Below are 23287 nucleotides of genomic sequence, written 5' to 3' on the forward strand. Positions count from 1 at the left end.
CACACTCAGTATAGTCACACACTAACACTCATTATAGTCACCCACTAACACACATAAACACACACTCAGTTTAATCACACACTAAACACACACTCACTAATATACACTCAGTTTAATCACACACTAAACACACACTCACTAACACACACTCAGTTTAATAACACACTAAACACACATTCACTAACACACACTCAGTATAATCACACACTAACACACATTCAATTACACACACTAACACACACTCATTATAATTACACACTAACACAACCTCATTATAATCACACACTAACACACCCTCAGAATAGTCGCACACAAACACACACTCATTATAATCACACACTAACACACATTCACTAACACACACTCATTATAGTCACACACTAACACACACTCATTATAATCACACACTAACACACACTCATTATAATTACACACTAACACACACTCATTATAATCATACACAAACACACACTCATTATAATCACACACTAACACACATTCATTATAATCACACACCAACACACACTCATTATAATCACACACCAACACACACTCATTATAATCACACAGTAACACACACTCATTATAATCACACACTAACACACACTCATTATAATCACACACCAACACACACTCATTATAATCACACAGTAACACACACTCATTATAATCACACACAAACACACACTCATTATAATCACACACTAACACACACTCATTATAATCACACACCAACACACACTCATTATAATCACACACTAACACACGCTCATTATAGTCACACACTAATACACCCTCATTATAATCACACACCAACACACACTCATTATAATCACACACTAACACACACTCATTATAGTCACACACTAATACACCCTCATTATAATCACACACTAACACACACTCATTATAATCACACACTAATACACCCTCATTATAGTCACACACTAACACACCCTCATTATAATCACACACAAACACACACTCATTATAATCACACACTAACACACAATCATTATAATCACACACCAACACACACTCATTATAATCACACACTAATACACCCTCATTATAGTCACACACTAACACACCCTCATTATAATCACACACTAACACGCACTCATTATAATTACACACTAACACACACTCATAATCACACACTAACACACAGACACAATATATTACAGTCTACTGAAATGTTAATGAAATGATAATCACAATAATTACCAACATTGGCTTAGATTTAACAATACAGTTTTATTTCAAATTAAAAAAGTTAGCATTTCGCAGAGTTCGATCAATGCACAGAATATATAACGTCTGACATTTTGTTATGTGATGAATATACATTAATGCCTTGATTCAGACAAACAACAACACTTTCTTCAGATCTGATAAATAGTTTATCTTCCACAGACATCACGTCTCTCGCTCAGTACATGACACGGTCCAGAAGGCAAAAGCCATATTTACATTCATGCAATATATCAGTGAGTAAAGGTTTGTACACTATAATACATGTTTATGTTGAGTGTGTTGGAGCAGATGATGGAGTGTGAGATGGAGCGAGAGTGTACTGCTGGTCGTTTACATCTGATAAACAACTGAATTTAAACCCTGGAGTGATTCACTGCTGTGTAGGAGCACTACATCTCCACCATTACATCACATCTGTGGAGTTGTAAATGTCCTCAGATCCAGCAGGAGCTACATAAACGATGGGATCAGGAAACCAAAATGTTATGAATGTTATTAAAAGAAGATACACAAAGAAATGTGTGGAGATGTGTGCTGAGTGCAAAAGTTTGTGCTCTTCGAAATTATTTAATTTAATTTTCATAATCAACACAAAATATCCACATTACATTCAGAACAGTGAGAAAAAGAGTGATTTTACTCTTATTAATATCTGAATATACTAAAGGACTCAGGAGGTTTAGCACGAATGCGTGTTTTATTGTTCACTTATCATTCACTTAAGGTCTCTGGACCATCCTGGTGATGCCTTCAACTGTTCAGTGAAAGTTTTTGTGTACTACACAGTCACAGGCACCCTCTTGTGGTGGGACATGAACAAAAAATTTGCGTAAACTAAATTAGGTAACTAACGTCAGAAGATCATGAAGATGTGTGGAGATCGTTTAGCATAAACAAAAGGCAGAAAGATGTCTGGTTTCACTAACTAGCTTGGATATAGAGTTAGCTAGGCTTTATTAGCATTATGAGTTCTTATTTTATTACATTTTTGTTCATTCATTCATTCATTCATCTTCTACCGCTTATCCGAACTACCTCGGGTCACGGGGAGCCTGTGCCTATCTCAGGCGTCATTGGGCATTAAGGCAGGATACACCCTGGACGGAGTGCCAACCCATCGCAGGGCCATTTTTGTTCATTGACATGAAATTCTTTAACAAGAAAACACACACACGCACGCGCACACACACTCATTTAAAGCCCAGTGTTACTTAATATGTAGATTTTGTGTTACATAATTAAAGTAACATAATTCTGTAGATTTCAGCCAGACTGTAATCGTCTTTAAGAAGAACAAGAGAGTTATTTTAGTCATTTTGATCATTAATCACACAGATGTTTTATACAAGTCTGTCCTTCCTGTTGACGTCCATGTTCTCACAAGCTGAAGCTCTGGAACGTGTTTAGATCAGAAATCCGAGTTTATACACCTAGTAAAATTTATACACCAATAAATCTGAGACTTATTATGGGTTTCAATTTCATTAAAAATGACACACACACACACACACATATATATATGTTTGTTCTATATATCTTCTGGTTGAGGCTGTAATAAATGTTAAGTGAGGTGTTTGTTACATGCCTGAGAAATATAATTAACCAAAAATCCCTTTAAAGGATGATGTAGGAATCCCACAATTTTCTTTTTTTCAAGCTTATATGCTTTAACTGGGGAAGTGTGTAGGATGTTCAGCATTTTGCCATCTGTTTTTTTCTCAGGAAAAAAAGGTCTTTCGAGGTTCTTTGTGTAGAGAAGGTTCTTATCCTCCTAAAAGCTTTGGAAAGCTTCCTGAAGGAAAAAAACTCTGAAAGAATGAATAAAGCAGGAGCTTCATATCTGACCTTTATGACCGCTGAACTTACTGAATGCACTTTAAACAGTTTTATTTTTTCATTTTTAGAGTCAGTTTGTCTTTGTGATTCTATTGATTTGTGTTTATCTTCTTCTCCAGCTCTGGTGGAAGCTGGTTGTGATTCCCACTCACTCGTAACTCGACTGTGTAATAAACATGCAGTCATATCGAGAGGCAACCAAACAAACCAGCACAAACTTTTGCCCTCAGGTCTAACAACAGAAGAACGACGTGTTATGTAGCTTATTTGTAGTGTTTGAGACATCAGTGGTAACAGCTCTGTTATGGAATACATGGAAATGATTTTACGCTTTTAAACAAATTCATATTCTTAACTTCATATGAAACAAAGCAGTGGTTCAAAAAGTCACCACAGTTTAAGGATGTTGTGTTAAGGATGATAAGTTATTATCTCATTATTTCAAGCTCTATTTTACATTAAAATAAAATAAACTTTTTTTTTCACTAAACTGTTTCCTCTAATATTTTCCTAAATGTTTGTTTATTTTTTGGTGTTAAATTGTACAATACACACAAAGTTTCTTTTCACACAAACTCATGGATTCTGTTTGAGAATAAATAAATTTAACTCTTAAACTCTTTATCGTTCTTCTTTTTTCCCCTTTAAAGCTAATTCCAGGTCCTGACTTTACTGTCTGATTAATAATTACTGCTGAAGGATGGAATATGTTTCTTTAAAACAAGCAAACAAAACAAAACAACAGCAACAAACAAACAAACAAACCCACACAAAAAAAGCCTAAAATAAACAAAGCACATCCAATAATACAACAAACAACAAAAAAACAAACATGACACCAAACAGAATAACTGCCTAAAAACACCAGGAAACAAAAGATAATTCCCAATGCAAATAAATGAAATAGAAGAACAGAAAAAAGAACAAGAATAAAAACAATAAACAACAATTACATATAAACAACACTAACACAAAGACAGTAAAGTAAAGAAAATCTTTCCCATTATAATCTGAATCCCCCAAAACAAACAAAAAAAAACACAACACATTGTTTTGGATCTTTTTGGCTTCCTTAATGATACTGGGTTAATTAACAGTCAGTTTGTGTGCAGTGAATGAGGTGTGTTCAGCTTATTAGCTCAGAGTAAAGCCTTCGAGTACGTTAGCAAACGTCAGAGTGATTAGCAGCAGTTTATGCTAACGTATTTTATTATCATGAACATGCACCACTAGGGTTTTAAATCCTTTCCAGTTGCATAGTCATACAAATAAAATAAAAGAAATAAAAACACCTGTTTGTTTCCTCATCGAGTTCCACTTTAACTTTCATCCCAGCTTCAGACGGCATCTGCAATCGATACTGACTTTATTTACAGGAGACATGGGGACAGTGCGGAGAGAGCGGAGGTGAGGAGACCAGAGACGATGCCTTCAGTAGAAAGTGCATGCCATGTGTTGTTGGGTTTATTGAGAGTTTTAAAGTCTTGTGAAAGGTCTGAAGCCTTCAGTGTCTAACAGAACAATGAGCCTCAAGCCTCCACTCATCCTCCACATGTCCTTCACTCGTCCTTCACATGGCCTTACATATCCTCCACTCTTCCTCCATGCATCCTTCACATGGCCTTACACATCCTCCACAGTCCTCCACTCGTCCTTCACATGGCCTTATACATCCTCCACTCGTCCTCCACTTGTTCTTCACATGGCCTTACACATCCTTCATTCGTCCTTCACTCGTCCTCCACCTGTCCTTCACTCGTCCTCCACTAATTCTTTACTGTTCCTTCACTCGTCCAATTTGCCTTTTTATTTTGTCACAAGTCAATCACAATGTAAAGTTTAAAAAAAAAAAAAAAAAAAAAAAAAAAGTTAAACAAAGCCATGGTTCAGAGCTCCATCACTGCTGCTGTGATACAGTTATTGCGTCTCTGACGACTTTTCAGCTCCTGGTTATGACGGAGCCTCAGTGACTTCCTCTTTCTGCTATACTCCAGTGTTGTTGGTCTCCACCGCAGTCTGCTTGCAGCGAGAGCTCATGGCGTATTCTCCTCGGCTCGTCCCGTTCTCCTCTTTTCGTAGCGGTTTCCTGTGAAAGACAAAAAACTGTTATGATTTATAAAAAAACAACAACAGTGATATAAATCCACATGAAGGATCCAGAGGGTGGAAAGATTCTGCATCTGAAGAGACAAAGTATAAGAATTGACCATAAATAAAATCAAAACTTTTAAATATTGGGCTGAAAAATCTTTCATATACTACAGATTCAGTACAATGTCAAGAATACATTAAAAAAAAGAGATCAAAATAATACAGATGATCAGATTAGATCAGATTTATCACAGCATTTACACTTAGCCCTGCCTACAAAACTCACTTGCTATAATGCAGCTCAGCCACTGCAGTGTGGCGACTCCCACAGTCTCATGCTAACACTTCCTCCTTTTATAGGGTGCCATTATTTTTCTACAAATTGAAACTGTCTTATAGGTTTATATTGGATCAGAATTTCCCCCAAAATGCCCAGAAAATTGTTGTGAAATTTGAATAAATGTGATTCGTGTATAAAGACATTCACATCTTAATCGAGGTTCACTTTGTCTCGTTTTCCTTATATGGAAATGTGTATAAACAAAGGATATGAAGGTTTTTAACATCAAACACATCAGTCACTTCTTGTGAATGCGCTCCTGTGGATGACGTCTGGTTTTTAATGATAGTCAAAGGAAGGTGTTTGTTCAGTAATGTGAGTAAACCCAGCGTCTCGACTGAACGAGCTGCCACTCCAGATTTCAGCGGCGAGGCGAGGCGAGGAGGACGAAAACAACCTGACCTTTCTGAAGGCTGCTCCGTCTGCTGGCTGATCCTCTGAGACATGTCTGGAGGCTGAGACTAATTTCATAAACATGACCTGAGCTCATTAAAACAGGTAAACACATGCCTGTGATGTTCAGGGAGGATGCTGAAGAACTGAGGAAGAACTGAAGCGGAGGAAAAGATCACAGGGAGTTTTTTATTTTCTCTGAGGCTGATAGGACGTAGAGTCAGATCGGGACCAATGCAGAGCTTTTATTTAAAATAGGAACCATGAGATATTCTCTCAGGATGAATAAACTGACTACAGTGTCAAATGCTGGAGGAATATTTGTGGGGTCCGCCATAGCCATGATGATCAGTAGAAACTTCATCTGGACACAATATGAAGATAAAAACATGTCCAGCTACACATGAAAATAAACTTTTTATAATTTAGATCTGATGTTCCTGTTCTCTGTTGTAATGGTGTAGCATCTATAAATATCTAAAAAAAAAAAGTGTCTCATTATTTTAAGCCAAAACGACACAAAGCGTAACATCCCCTGTCCTGAAGATGCCGGGAAAAACTCGGACACTGGAGACTCCTTCTGTAACCACTAAATAAAACATCTCTGTATCAACTGTTACACGTGTATACATTTACAGCATTTAGCAGACGCCCTTATCCAGAGCGATTTGCATTTTTATATTATTTTTATACAACTGAGCAATTGAGGGTCAAGGGCCTTGCTCAGGGGCCCAACAGTGGCAGCTCGGTGGACGTAGGAATCGAACTCACAACCTTCCGAGTGGTAGCCTTAACAGTTTCCCATCACCTTAACCACTAGGCTACCACATCCCATGTATGTAATCCCCAGAGTCCGTCGAATGAGCGGTTGCTATAGAAACGACAAAAGAAAACGACCAATCGGAGGCCAACTGTTTTCTTAATAAAAAGAAATTTGTTTTTCTATTTTTTGTGAATGTTTTTGGGCAACGTGTGGTGTTTGTCCGCTCCTCACACACCTCAGACTGATCACAGAGTGATCGATTAAATGTTTAGGAGAAGAGGAGAAGCCTGTCGTGACTAACACGATCCCGTCCCTCAGGCAGGACTGATGAGACTCTTTAGTCGCTCTGCAGGGAACATCTGTCATGAGAAGCAGTGCGAGCAGACGTGAGGCCTGCAGGGTTCATCCCCTCAGTGTGATTTATACCCCGGGAAAAATCCTGACATGTCTGTCGCTCAGGGGAGGAGAAGAAATGACCGTCTGAAGGGTTCAAGAGGAAAAGCTCAGAGAAGATTCCTCTGGATTGTGTCTGGAGTGTGGTGATGTTCCCTGAGACGAAGCTGTTTATTAACAGAGTTTGTCTTTGTGGTCACTGGAGGTGAACCATCTTGATCTTGAGAGCTGAATGTTTATTTATTATGTTATGAACACACTTTCTCTGCATGAAGAATCCTTCACATCACCTGTAGGATGTCATGACCTCCATGGACTAATCTAACGAATATATTAACTTTAGTTTAATTCTGGGAACAAAATATAACAAATCACTAAGAGAATAACAGTCTGGATCAAATGCTATACTCACAAAAATACTAGTGCTTTTAAATGGCTGTATTACAAAAGGTAACGTTTACATCACATGACCACATCACTGTAACATCACCAAGTGCTTTATTCATTGTTGCTCAGGCAGGTAAATAATCAGACGTGTGCGTGTCCTGGGATGACGATACTGAGAACAGATTCAGATATAAAACATGTATTAATGTTAAGGCTCTGATGTGTCTGATCTGTTTTTCTGCCGTTTATATAAAACCCTAAGATCTTCTAGTACATCACATATTGTTTGATTGAAACCATTTGTACCAGCATTATATTTACTGCCATCATTGGTCTCAAAATGCAAACAAGCTGGAAAAATTTGATCGAACAGGAAATCTTCTGCCTTGTGTACAAAAGGTTGCACAATAACACTCGTGCTCCGCGTCTACAGTTTATCAGACGGAGAACAAACACTTAACCGGAGAGCAGAGGAACAACATGACCAGCTCGAGTCATCCTCTTTGATATACAGGGCTTTATTATTGTCTAATCACAAAACCTTTACCTCTGACTGGTACAGAGCACTGACACTGGAGACTCTTTCCAGACATGTTACATCTATAACTGATGAATATCTTTACAGAAACTTTACCATGTCTATGATGGCAGACTTTGTTAATCAAGAAGTTTATTGGAGAGTTCACTGTACGTATGAATGAGCTGTAAGCATCAACAAACACCTTGTAACCAGGTGGAACAGGGCATTTCTAGAAGGAAGAGGACATTTCTAGGGGAACATGACATTCCCTGAGGAACAGGACATTTCTAGAGGAATGAGACATTTCCTGAGGAACAGGACATTTCCTGAGGAAAAGGACATTTCCTGAGGAACAGGACATTTCCTGAGGAACAGGACATTTCCGGAGGAACAGGACATTTCCGGAGGAACAGGACATTTCCTGAGGAACAGGACATTTCTAGAAGGACAGGACATTTCTAGAAGGAACAAGACATTTTTAGAAGGACAGGATATTTCTTGTGGAACAGGATATTCCAGACAAAAGTACTTCTGTACAGAATTTCAGTCTGTATTTCTCTCCCTGATCCGAGAATCCAAGCCACAGCGTTTTCATTTCAGCTTTCTCAGGAGCTGTTGTATGATAGAGAGAAATGCTGACAGAAAGATCAGATCAGTAGCAGGGTGAAGAAGAGGGAGGACGGCGGATGGAGGAAGGCGTGAGGGAATGCTGAGTGTGTGCTGATTCAGACCACTGTGGAGCTTAGCAGCATTATGTAAGCTGAGAGCTGGACAGAGATGAGAAGAAGCATATAGAGGTGAGGACGATGTGCTGAGAGAGACAGAGGTGAGGACGATGTACAGCACAGACTGAAAAAGGACAGACGAGATGAACAACCACTCTGTACTGTCTCCATGAATCATTCTCAAGAGCCAGGAGCATTAAGGTTAAATAAAGGTTCTACAGGGAGACTGCATACTCTCAGAGTTACTTCCAGCATAAAACTAATTTAATATCTAAAGCTGCAGCTGTCTTAATCTCGAGTGATCACATGACCCAGTGTGATTTCACCTCTGAGAAAGTGCCTTTAGGCAGCACAGACAACATGAGGATCCTACAATTTTTAGAGTTCACCTGCATATTCAAGAAAAATGCAGAAAATGTAGCCCAAAAAATGTCTCAGTGAATCACTAACCATGTGTCAAAGAGATGTCTGCAGTCCTCTATACACGTACAACACACAGTTATACAAACAACTGCTTTTAATACACACCAGTATCCCACATGGCTCTCCTCATGGACCACTTTGTTATTTTACTCATTTTTTGTATGTAATAATTATTATATGTAATAATTTAACTTTAAAGAAACAAAATTCAACAAAATGTGTCCTACAAAGATTTAACAATTATTATTATTATTATTATTATATAGTTCATTGGCATTCCACATCTATATGTATATATATCTACATTTACATGTATTCATTCGTTCATTCATTCATTCATTCATCTTCTACCGCTTATCCGAACTACCTCGGGTCACGGGGAGCCTGTGCCTATCTCAGGCGTCATTGGGCATCAAGGCAGGATTCACCCTGGACGGAGTGCCAACCCATCGCAGGGCAACATGTATACATTTTTATTTTAATTTATAACAATAATAAGAATAAGAATAATAATAATAGTAATAATAACAGTAATAATAATAACAATAATAATAATAATTATGTGTTTTGTTCGGCGTAGCTCTTACTTATCCTCGGTATCTGTGTCCTGATGGAGATTCAGTGAGATGAAGAAGCTTTTTGTTTGGCGATGTATCATTTATTTGAAACACTAAATGTTTTTGGCCTTTAGATATCAGCTGGATGTCACCGTGACAGGAGAGCGCGTGAGAGACAGCATGACTCACGGTCAAAATCTAATCACACAAGAACAGGATCAGACAAGAACATCAGAAGAAAAAAAAAAACAACATCTTAACTCCATCTGTAGAACATCAACAAACAAGAAACATGTTCTCATGCTGCAGAAAACAAATCGATTCAGCGATGTCTTTACAGTTAAATTAGTCTTTACATATTCATCAGTTTAATTAAACGAATCAGACTTGAGGGAATGTTGTGTTAATCTGTTAGCTCTAAAAACATGTCCCACACTCTGAAACTGACACGAGGAATAAAACACTGTGTTTGGTGACGTTACAACACAATACAAAGCGACAGGATGGTGTGATAAAGTAGACTTGTTGTTACCATGACGACGATGGATGTTTACTTAATATTGATGGAAGGAGTCTCTAGTATCAGAGGTGAAGCTGTAACTAACTGAGTTTATGATTCTTTGCGGTTTCACCACTGAAAATTCCACAGACATCAATCCAGACCTGTGTGTTTATTAACAGTAATAATAATAACGATGTGTAATAATGCAGAAATAGTCCTCTGTTCTCTAAATAGTTGGGGTTAATGTAATATTTATGGAGTTAAACACAGCCTGAGGTAAATATAGCTCTAATGGTGGCCTGATATAGATCTGAGCTGGAGCTGTTCACTTCACTGAGCATTTCTCAACACCAAAAAGGCTTTTCTCATTCAGAAAAACAAGAACATCAGAGCAGAACCTAAATCAGGAACCTTCACTATGAATAATACAGGCTCTGTAGTACACATGCAGATGGCTACAAAAAAAAAATCAATATTTCATACTCAGGCTCTTGCAGGAACCTAGAGCAGAGCGTATTTGCTCTCCTGTGAAACCAGATGGCTTCAGGAGTCAGATTCAGGCTCGGATTTTATACTGCAATACCCCAAAGGAAACAAATCAGCTCCAAATCTAACGTATTTTCAGTGGAATTAAACATGACATTTAGTGAACACTGGCACATGTCACTGCCAATTTTTTCTGTTTATTTCTTTCACTCCTTTTTCTCCTGCTCCGTTTTTTCTCTGCAACACCTCACGGCTGTCAGAAGAAGCAGACACTCTGTGACCCGTTCCAGCAAAACACCAGACTTCCTAGCAATAGCCTGCTTTGTTTTTATCGGGGAAACCCATCTACGTGTTCCTGCAGAACTAAATATAACCTCGCCAGAACCTCGCCAGAATCTTTGTTGCTGCCGAGGAGACCAATTACAGCCGAGACGCGAAATCACACGGTGTCCAGGATCCACCCATTTACCATATTTATTCATGAAGAGAAGAGATTTACACGGAGGGGAATGTCCTCGCTGTTACAGAGGGCAGAACGTTATTTTTAGAGCCTGTGCGTGTTTATAAGGGAGAAAATAAAATACTACTGGAAATTTACTGAGCTGTGAAACCGTGAGAGGAAAACTGTGTGCAGTGGACTGGACTGGACACTTAAAGAAACCTGGAGGGAGATGTTTCATACACTTGTTTGTTCATTTTCAGTTAGACTCGAGTTTATTTTTTTAAATAATTCCGTTGAAGCATGGTTGAAAAGCAATGTCTGATTTTCATCGGTTAACATTCATAGAACTTTTATTTATTATTACTTTTGTCAGATTAAAGTTTTTTCTGTGACTATTGTGAGTTTTTCCGTCATTGACCGAAGGGTACCAACAATTTTGTCCACGTGTTTATGATTAGACCTGTTGAATTCTGTATTCTGATTTGTCAGAAGGTGTTGAGTTTCATTCTCATACATACGTCTCATATAAGGAGATGATCTTCCTCTGTGATGTCTGTGATCTTCCTCTTACTGAACATCATCGAAATATTATACAAACAAGGTGCACTAAAGCTAGAACTATCAATCGACCCACGATTCACAGCAGATTCAACAGCATTCTGTAGACTTCAATATTCTGTATATTCAGTATTCAATATATTTTATTATTCAGTGTCCTTCAGTTCAGAAAGGGATTTAAACCACATTCTGAGTTCTGAATTTTGAAATCTGTGGTGGACTTTAGTTCTGTTAAATTGAAATCAGTAAGTGATCCAGAGAACGGAGATCCATAAAGCAGTGATTAGAGCACGGATAAATGCTGCGGCTTTTGTGTGCATATAAAAGAGAAGAACTAATGTGTTTCTCTTCTTCTTCTTCATCTTCATTCTGGCCATCCCGGCATGCTCATTGGCATGTTCCCCATCGACAGTCGATTTCCTTTCCAGAAGTCCTCAGGGAATTCAGCAGGTCTGTTCAGAACGACTCCGACACGCGGCGTTAATAATGTGCCTCTGTTTAAACGCAAAGAGCAGGCACTCGACAGAAGGCCTTAATAAATGGTTCATTTTCAGCCAGACGTTCATGTGTAAACATTAGCTTGGAGCTCCGCTGGCTTCCGTCTAACATCTGGACCATTTCATTTTAACATGGGTGAAAATGATCCAGAAATAAGGATGTGTTTTACTTTCAGAAGATGATTTTAGGCTCCAGTTTTGGCTCCTGTTATACGAACACTTCACGTTGCAAAGACAAACGAGGCTCCTGATCTTTCACTTGCTCGTCTAAATATAATACACAAAATGTGCACTAGAGGTAGAAGCATTGCGCTAAGAATTTTCCCATGATTCATAGCAGAAACCGGTTTTGTATTTTCAGCCATACATATTGTTTACAGTCTTGTAATGTTTTTTTGTTTAACAGAATATAATATAAGATATTCAGTACACTTCAGAATTCTGTACATTATAGTATGTTTTAGAGTTCAGTATTTTGTATAATTCAGTAGTCAGTACACTTCAGTAGTCCCTACAGGTCAGTATTCTGTACATTTCAGTAATCTGGACAGGTTAGTATTCTCTACCCTTCAATATTCTGTATATTTTAGTCTTCAGTATATTTATGTATTTTTCACACTTCAGTATTCTGGATATTTCAGTAATCCTTACACTTCAGTATTCTTGACTATCTGATTTAGACAGCTAGTTAAGTGCTAGTTAAGAGTTAGTAAAGATGAACTACAGTAATGTCTGACTCTCCTGTATTCGGCATGACATTTCACACTAAGCTTGTTAATACCCCAGTCTTATCGGAGCATCTGCCCGGGAGCCTGAGCACTTTTTATCTGCTTTATCTCCAAGCTTTCTGCAGCTACAACGTGTCGGTGATTTCTTCGTTCTCTCAGCTGTTCCACTGACACTGTGTTATGGATTATTAAGATCAGGAACGGCGCCGGGATAAAATGCATCAATGCTGCGTCTCATTTCACCTCAGAGCCTCAGAGATGCTTTGTCTGTCCTCAGAATCCACTAGAATCTCAAATTAAAAACATCCTACAAAATGGCAGAATGCTCTTTAACTGCAGATGGACAGAAATTAAACAACTGCACAGTATTCATGTATAAATAATGAGTCTGATTTGCAGATCAGGTTCAGATGGAGGATGGAGTTGGATGGATGGATTCACTATAACAAAGAAGGCTCAGTGACTGAGTTAAAAAAAAAATGATTAATAGAGCAGGAAATGGTCAGTACACAGGTAAAGACTGGCGGCAAGAAGCTGATCCACAAGTGAGATCCATAAATAAGACATAAAATTCACTGATACCAAGAAACCAAGGAACCGAGGAACGTACACAAAGCAAAAAGATGGATACATACTGATGAAATAAGACCTAATAGTCTGACATATGGTCTGGAAATAGATCATTTTATAGTCTTTTTTTACTGACTGACTGACGCTCATTGGTAAGGAAGAAGGACACAGTTCTTACAACTTTATGAAGTATAGTCTTTACTCTGCTGTCAATCAGCTCAATGTTAAATCCAGTAATTGTTTTAGTGAATTACATCAATAAAAACATTTTGAAATATGACTCACATCGCAAGAGTAAATATGGGTTGAAGTTCGACTTTAGAACCAACTTTCCCTTTACAAACTGATCTAGTCTCTTTTAGTATTTACACAATCTTCTGCTTCTCAGCGTTAAGAGCTTTGAGTCTGATGAAGTTTTTGTTGAAATCACATAAGAACTTGGTTACTTGCTCTGTGACCGGATGAAGAATCAGATGTTGGCGTGTTAATTAAATCTGTAATAATTATGAAAGGCAGCGTTTCTCCTGACAGGTCAAGTTACAGGAAGTGACAGAATAAAAGAACGACATGTACAGCAGAGTTAATTACAGCAACATTGTACTGCCACACTGATCACTTATACATCATATATTCAATAACAATAAAGATGGGCGGGACTTTGATGTGGACAGGTGGGCAGGACTTTGATGTGGACAGGTGGGTGGGACTTTGATGTGGACAGGTGGGCAGGACTTTGATGTGGACAGGTGGGTGGGACTTTGATGTGGACAGGTGGGCAGGACATTGATGTGGACAGGTGGACGGGACATTGATGTGGACAGGTGGACGGGACTTTGATGTGGACAGGTGGGCGGGACTTTTATGTGGACAGGTGGGCAGGACTTTGATGTGGACAGGTGGGCGGGACTTTGATGTCTGGAAATGTAATATGCATATATGAATGAAATGATCATCTGAAGAATTTTCTATATAAAGACATGGACACAGCCAATCAGAGGTGCACAAAATTCTATATAGGGACACAGTGACACACCCACATTCCATATATGGACATACCTTCTCACTGGGTAGAAACTGCACTTTTGATTCCTGTGGATTTGAAATGAACTCCTACCTTTTAATAGCCTTGTAGCAGATGATGACAGTGAGGAAGAGGAAGACGACTGATGCACAGCTAACTGTTCCCAGCACTAAAATCTCCACCTCTCTTCCCCAGGGCTTCACAGGTGGAGACACGATGGATGGAGCAACTGCAGGACAAAAAAAAAGGAGAGAGAACAAAATAAATGAGGTTCTGTTGAGAATCGTTTTCTCCACAACGTCTCCTCCGTCACCTGTAAAGCTCTGGGGTGTTTTTGGGAAACTTTGCACCACTTCATACATCATCCCCGTATCTGAGAGGTGCTTTCACTCGGCCCATTACACAGAAGCAGATTAGTGCTTCAGGCAAAGCCACGCCTTCTGTGCCACTTTAAAGTTTTCCTGTGATTTCTGTGTTTTATCGAGTGCAGATTTTAATAGCGGGAGAGGAGAGGAGTTAACGGCCCTGTTAATCTGCATGAACACACACGAGTGCTGCATCGCCCTCTTTTTCTCATTGCTGAGCTCCAGATTCAGCATTTTCCTCTTGTCATTAGCATAAGCAGTTACACTACGGAGAGTTCATTAGAGCCAGAGAAATGCTAATGTTTCTGTGAACTGGGAGATTTACTTATCTTCAACATTTAATCACAGGTCAACACTTACAGGATGATGTTTAGGATGTTATTCTGCAACCTCATGCCTTGTTTTTCAGTCCAGATCGAGAAACGTTTTAAGTATTGTTTTAAAGATTCTCTGAAATGTTGTAACTGTAAAAGTTGATTCTTTACATCACATTTAGTGAACTTCCTACACAGAAACATTTCAGCACGTTCCAGATGTTCACATCAGGAGCATCAAAACCAAGCTCAGTCTGCACCAACCACAAAACCAAGCTCAGTCTGCACTCCACATAATCACACACTGTTAAAGCACAGTGTTTAAACGCTAATAGCAGAATGAATCGCCTCATTAATGCTGAATGAACAACCACAAAGTAATAAATGAGGAAATGACCGAACTGAGAGTCTGTGACTTACATGTGCATTAAAACCTTGGACACGATGGAGGAGACGGAGCAGAAAAACATCTGAAAGAGTTTAGATTTATCAGAGCTGCTCGATCGCTCCTGATTTTATTGTGTCCTATCATGTCATTTTCATCGTGTGTGTATGTGTGTGTTTGTGCATGCGTATGTGTGTGTGCTTGTGTGTGCGTGCGTATGTGCGCCCGTGTGTGTATGTGTGCGTGCGTATGTGCGCGTTTGTGTGGGTCTGTGTCTGTCTTTGTGTATGTGTATGCGAGAGTGAGTGTATGTGTGTGTATGTGAGAGTATGTGTGTGTATATATGTATGTGTGTGTATGTAAGTGTGTGTGTGTATGTATGTATGTATGTATGTGTGTATGTGAGTGTATGCGAGTGTGTGTATGAATGAGGGTGTGTGTATGTGTGTATGTAAGTGTATGTGTGTGTGTGTGTGTGTGTGTGTGTGTGTGATTAGACAGCAGTGGGTGTATCACAGATAACATGATAACATGCTTTATTAGATTAGACTATTTTTATATCTGCTCCCTGTTTTAATGCAGTTACACAGATCTGCATTTCAAAAACTAAACTCATTTTATAACCACAGTACTAACATAAACCAACAACAACACAACTACAACTACACAATTACAACAACACAACTACAACTACACAAGTACAACAACACAATTACAACACAATTAAAACAACAAAATTACAACAACACAACTACAACACCTACAACACCAACAACACAACTACAGCAACACAATTACCACAACAACAACACATCAAATGCATAATTCACTATCTACACTGCAGACTGGCAGCACTGGGTCTCTCTCTCTCTCCCTCACTCTCTCTAACACACACACACACACACACACACACACACACACACACACACACACACACACACACACACACACACACACATATATATTTTACTTTGGATGACGGGAGCACTTGTGGGTTTCCATCCCCGTGGGTGGCTCATCTACACTCACGACAGTGTGCAGCAGAGCAAAGGGCAATGCAGAGCCTGCAGGCACTGCAGCCTCCCCCGGACTACTACTGTTAGTCATCAGCAGGCACAGAATCACTCCATCACTCCATCACTCCATCACAGTTCAGCAATGAAGAACAGACTACATACAAACAAGGTCGCAGTGTTCAACCTTCATTTATAAAAATACAGAAAGATGTGAAGTGGAAAGAAACGAAAGCTCATACTGGTTGCACATGCAGGAGATCTGGTGTATACATTAATATTTTCTACAATGGTTTATCTGAAGGTATAGAACTTCACACCAGTGATGGAGATGATGGAGATAAAGGCTCTCAGCCAATAAATATCAATCTTCTAAGGCTGATGTTTTACTAATATTCTCAGTGATAAGCCTGAGATGCAGAGAGAATGGAGTGTGTGTGTGTGTAGTTTCTGTAGTACTGTAGCATATCAGGGTCAGTGTCTTTCAGCAGCGTATCATGGTGTGATGTTTATTTTTCTTGTCATGTGTAATTATTTTAAAACCCTTAATTTATACTGATGCTCTGAAATCAACAGTGTGATAAACTCATAACAATCCTCTGGAGTTCAGGAAGTGGATGAGGAGGAGGAGGAGGGAGGAAGGATGATAGACGGGACTGGGCGTGAGGTTGACAGAGCCTCCAGGGAGAGAGACAGGAAAGAAGATCTCACGTCTTCTCCCAGCTGTGTGGGTCGACCTTGTGTTTATACCAAACACACAGATTTCACATTCCATTATTCAGGCAGGACGTAGGACACATGGGGTTAAAACACATGGGGTTAGAACTAATGGGGTTAAAACACATGGGTTAAAACACACAGAGGTAAAACACATGGGGCTAAAACTAATGGGGTTAAAACACACAGGGGTAAAACACGTGAGGTTAAAACACATGGGGTTAAAACACACAGGTTAAAACACACGGGAATCAGCTTGTCAGAGGTAAAGAAGTCCAAAAGTTTATCATGATTAAGAGAGAGAGAGAGAGAGAGAGAGAGAGAGAGAGAGAGAGAGAAAGAGTGTAAATGTACATCTCATAAACCTGGTCAGAAATAATTACGGAATCTAAATCAAGTATTTTCTTAAAAATTAGCAAATCATTATGAAGTAAATTATGAGTCTAAATCTTTTTTATAGTAGTGAGTCCTCATCATTTAAACCTGTCCATCACTGATCAGGGTGTTAAAGCAGTCTGATGGAACCTGATGCTGATTTAATGTGAGGTCCTGAGGACACCCCCCAACACACACACCCCATGGTATCGAGTTGGAGAAGCACAGTCTGTCTCACATGCCCTTTTTTGGGATAAAAGGAGTTTGTTCTTCCCCAAGAGCCTGAGAGCGATTGTGAATAATCGACTTCTCCTCGTCTACACACTCAGGTGTTACACTAAAAATAAACTCCTGTAATCTGGCAACAAAACACACCAGTGTGCAGCGTGTGAGTATGCAGCCCTGTGTGCAGCGTGAGAGTGTTCAGATGTGTGTAGTTGTTGCCCCATGTGTGTAGTTGTTGACATTTAGCTAACATTTATGGACGGAGTCTCCAGTGTCAGGACACTCAACATCAGAGCTACACCATCACACACATGCACGCACACACACATACACACATGCACCACAAACATACACACACACAAACCATCAGGGCTACACCATCTCATACACTCAACACTTGCTATTATGAAATTTACATAGTATATATATATATATATATATATATATATATATATATATATACTATCTATCTGCATGTGTGTGTGCGTGTGTCTATGTGTGTGTGTATGTGTGTGTATGTGTGTGTATGTGTGTGTGTGTATGTGTGTGTATATGTGTGTGTCTGACCTGTAGGAGAGAAGAGTCTGGGTGGAGGTGGAGGTGGAGGAGGTGGAGGTAACAGTGGATATGGTCTGCAGTAGCAGGGAAGGTTGCATGTGTTCTCCAGGTGAACAGCCGGAGCTCTAGAGCAGGACTTCTGCAGTTCTCCATGAGTGTGCTGAGGACAAGACAAGAGAAAGGTCAAGAACCCCACCCATATTAATCACCTCGTCTTCTATCTATCTATCTATCTATCTATCTATCTATCTATCTATCTATCTATCTATCTAAATAATTTTATATATCTATATATATATATATATAATTATATATATATATATATATATATCTATATATATATATATATCTATATATATATATATATAATTATATATATTATAAATAAATAACGGAGTAGTAATTCATTGATCAATGTGAAAACAGAAAAAAGAAAAAAAAAATATTCCCCAAGTTTATTTTTCCCTTATTTTCTTATTACTTCTTCCATTAAGTGTAAATGAATTATTCATTCATTCAGTCATTTTCTACCGCTTATCCAAACTACCTCGGGTCACGAGGAGCCTGTGCCTATCTCAGGCGTCATCGGGCATCAAGGCAGGATACACTCTGGAAGGAGTGCCAACCCATCGCAGGGCACACACACACTCTCATTCACTCACGCAATCACACACTAGGGACAATTTTCAGAGATGCCAATCAACCTATCATGCATGTCTTTGGACCGGGGGAGGAAACCGGAGTACCCGGAGGAAACCCCCGAGGCACGGGGAGAACATGCAAACTCCACACACACAAGACGGAGGCGGGAATCGACCCCCCCAACCACCGTGCCCCCCCGCGTAAATGAATTAAAATACAAAAATATTTATTTATAGAAATATGTAATTATTTATTTATTTAATTATAAAATTTAAATTAACCCCTTTTCTGTAGTAATAATATTTGTTTTTAAAATAATTTTAAGCTATTTGTGTTCCTCTCTCTCACTGCACTGCACACAGAGATAAGTGTGTGTATATGTATCTGTGTGTGTGCGTGTGTGTGTTTGTGTAGGTCAAGAGTGCTCCCACACACCCCTTGGCCCCTCTGTTCTCTAGAGGAGTGGGAGTAATGTGAAGTGAAGTCTCTCTCTCACTCTCTCTCTCTCACTCTCTCTCTCTCTGACTACCGTGATGTCCTGTGAGTCTCACTGCTGCAGAGATGAGACGAGGACATGGCCTTAAATCAGGGACACATCCATACTGACACTGGTTTCAGGTATCAGTCTGATTCCGTGCTCATTTACTTGAACTAAAAGCTGCGACAGCAACATCTCCAGTGTATGACATCAGTCTAATAAACACACCAAATCACAGAGCTCTGGACATGTTTCAGGAAGAACCATGACAATCAGTGCAAAGCAAACTGCAGACTGGGTTTAATCTTAAAGATCAAACTCAACACTAGGAGCAAACGTTAGCGAGAAGAGAATACAAGTGTCTTCCAGTGTCTGTGTCAATGATGCAATCAACAAAACATTTCTTTCCTCACAGCTGTACAGAATCACAGGAAAAAACCTGCTGTTGTCTAACTAACACAGCTCGCTAATGCACTCAAATCCTATTAATATCAAGGTTCTTACAGTAAGTAGACCTGAACACACACGTCTATTACTGCTGTTTAAACCACGGAAACACAAAGAGAAATGTCAAATAAATCTTCGGGGAGATGGATATTATACAGGTTACTCATTTAATTATCATAAGTGAGGATTTCCAAAACACACACACGCACACACACAAACACACACACAAACACAAGCACACGCATGCATGCACACACACACGCACGCAAACACATGCACGCACACGCACACACATACACTCACACCCACACTCCCCACACACAAGCACACGCATGCACACACACACACACAAACAAACAACCAAACAATTTACCAAAATCTACACACATCTTTTTGGACTGGAAAAGGAACCTAGAGAACCTGGAAGATACACATGAAGAACATGCAAACTACACACACACACACACCCACACAGGAGATGGGACTAAATCCTGGACTCAGAGGTGCAAAGCATGTAAGACGTTAAAAGCAGTCAGTATTTCAACACCGTTTCATGCTTGAGTGAAAAACACCTGAACATCAGCTGTGTTTATTAATAAAGTGTGGATCTGTGTGTAATCTAATAAATCAAATATTTACATTAATACACTAATAACCCACTTATTTGTTATCCAGAGGCAGATTTGTCTTTGGGTTTTAGTGATTTGAATGTAATACTTTGGTTTAATGTGATGAGTCTAATAGAGTTTATAGACAAATTAAATAAATTTTATAATGAATATTATTTCTAGATATTCATCATGATAAGATTGAAATAGAGTTAACATTATTATATGATTTTATTATGTAATAATCTCCTTATGAGAAAGGTTAGATAATGTTAATCATGTCAATTAGGGAGGGAGAGGGAGAGAGAGAGAGAGAGAGAGAGAGAGAGAGAGAGAGAGAGAGAGAGATTTAACTTTTCTAGAACCCACCTTTGGGTAATCTCTATTGTAATCGCACTGGATTATTATCCAATCATATAAAGTTTAATTACAAATAAAACATAATTCCACTTCAATCATAAATTAATATTTTTGACTGGAACCGGACGCACTGGATTCGTACCTTCTGTCTTATTGCTTCATGACACATACACATGATCCAACTCCTGGGAACCTTTAAAAGATCATCTTTCATTTTTAGCGCAAACACGTAAACACGCAACCGTGTAATTAAATCATGCGCGTTTTACCCGCATAAACTCACCTGCAGTAGCGCAGAGAAGAAGAAGCAGCGGCTGAACAGAAAAGACAGAAAGCCCAAAGTGAGCGCAGAATAATCTCGCATCCCTGCGGTAGGTTGACGGTCCGGCGCGCGCCACGAAACTCTTCCGTTCGGACGGATTTAACGCAGCGTTGCGAGCTGAACGGCGGCGGCGCACTTCCTCGTGAGCTGCTCGCTACTCTGATCCCCAAACATTGTCGCCCACATCTGTCATCACTGGGTGGCATGAAGGTGAAAGGGAAAGAGGAAGAAGAAGAAGGAGGGAAGAGGAAAAGGAAGAGCGCGCGCTGGGTCCGAGCGACGGCGTAATCTGCTCCAGGCGCTGCGTGAACTCACACACGCTGCTGGCGCGCGCGGCTCCAACCGTGAACTTCTCCGGGACTCATCACTGATCTGAAGTTTTCGCGTTCTGTGCGTGTGTGTGTGCGTGCGTCCGTGCGTGTGTGTGCGAGCTGGAAAGCAGAACTGCACGCGGAGCGTTTCATCACTTCTGAAGCCCCGCCCCTAGAATAAATAAATAAATAAATAACATTAAAAAAAATCATCATCATCATCCTCATCTCAGACTCCATAGTATTTTATCAGTGTTTCATAGAGACTTTATAGCAATGCAGCGCTGCCTTGTCTTGTCTTATGGATACAGAGTAAAAGTATTGCCACCCTTCGTTAATCAGTAAAGAATATGTACAGTAACACGTGTGTTAATCTGTTGTTGTAGCTCCTCTACCTCAAGGTTCCCTGGCTGTTCTATCTGAGATGCTTTTCTGCTCACCATGGTTGTACAGTGTGTTTATATGGGTTACTGAAGCCTTCCAATCAGATCAAACCAGCTTGAGCAGTCATCCTCCTGACCTCAACCTCACATCATTCTGTGACTCTGTGTTATGTAATAATGATAGGTCATCTGCAGCCCTATACAGTTTAACAAACTTATCCTATATTCACACCCTAGTGTGGGCGTGGCCTGGCCAGCATATTTTTCCATTAAGCATTAGCATACAATTAATACACACCTATTTAGTTTAAAATCAAGTGCAGTATGATTTCCTTCTGACGCATTCGTCTCTGTACGAGCTTTATCAGCAGAGTAGTTTAGAGACTCAAAAAGAAACCCATCCTCATCTGGGTAGGATAAGATAAGATAAGATAAGGGAAATTTCTCTGTTACAGCAGCAAACAGAAAGAAATGCAATGATTATAAATCATTAATTGGTTTACTGATGGAGATTGAGCACATATCTGTTCCTAGCTGTCGCAGTCCAAAAGCTATAAAAGGAAGAACATCTACCCAAATCTTCATGGTTTCTAGGTGTTTCCATCCACATGCTCAGTATCTCCAGTCTGTCAATGTTGGAGGACGTTCTCAGCAGCAGCTGTGGTAGCCTAGTGGTTAAGGTGTTGGGTTGTGAGTTTGATCCCAGGTCCACCAAGCTGCCACTGTTGGGCCCCTGAGCAAGGCCCTTAATGCTCAGTTGTAGAAAAAAATGAGATAACGTAATTCGCTCTGGATAAGAGCGTCTGCCAAATGCTGGAAATGTGAAGCAGACGTAGAGCATCAGGATGGATGAGAAAAATCTGGAGACTCATGAACTCCAAAGAGAGAGAAAGAGTTTGCAAAAGAATTGACAAATTTAAGTGTTACATGCTGCTGAAATCCACACACTGTTCATCACACACTTATTTTTACTAGCACCTAGCAGATGATATAAATCTTAATAAACGCTATAAAAGATCCCTGATTGTCCTTAATAGTCATTATAACTGAGAGTGTACATCACTGGCACTGGCCACTAACTGACTTCTGGACAGAAAGATCATTGATCATGGAGACAGAGGAGAAAATATGACAAGGACAAAGAAATTAAAAAGTATCAGGATCGTTTTGTTTATTCCATACAATTCCATTTATCTGTCCATTTTTTTAAAAGGGTGCCAATATTTTTGGTGACATTACATTTTGGAAAAAGCAAAATGCGAAAAAGAATAATAAAAAAAAAGAAGAAGAATGCA

General features: G+C 39.4%; 1 protein-coding gene across 1 annotated transcript; it reads right to left on the reverse strand.

Moving 5' to 3' along the window:
• Nucleotides 1-1238: 1238 nt before the first annotated feature.
• Nucleotides 1239-21826, reverse strand: prima1 (proline rich membrane anchor 1). Its single transcript, XM_060866069.1, has 4 exons — nucleotides 21260-21826; nucleotides 18451-18601; nucleotides 14583-14718; nucleotides 1239-5179 (listed from the first exon to the last, which is right to left on the reverse strand). Exons 1-4 carry the CDS (start codon nucleotides 21338-21340, stop codon nucleotides 5077-5079), a joined length of 471 nt encoding a protein of 156 aa, XP_060722052.1. The 5' UTR covers nucleotides 21341-21826; the 3' UTR covers nucleotides 1239-5076.
• Between the last annotated feature and the right edge of the window lie 1461 nt (nucleotides 21827-23287).

This window comes from Tachysurus vachellii, chromosome 3, assembly GCF_030014155.1.
Source record: "Tachysurus vachellii isolate PV-2020 chromosome 3, HZAU_Pvac_v1, whole genome shotgun sequence".
In the NCBI taxonomy this organism is placed as follows: domain Eukaryota; kingdom Metazoa; phylum Chordata; class Actinopteri; order Siluriformes; family Bagridae; genus Tachysurus; species Tachysurus vachellii.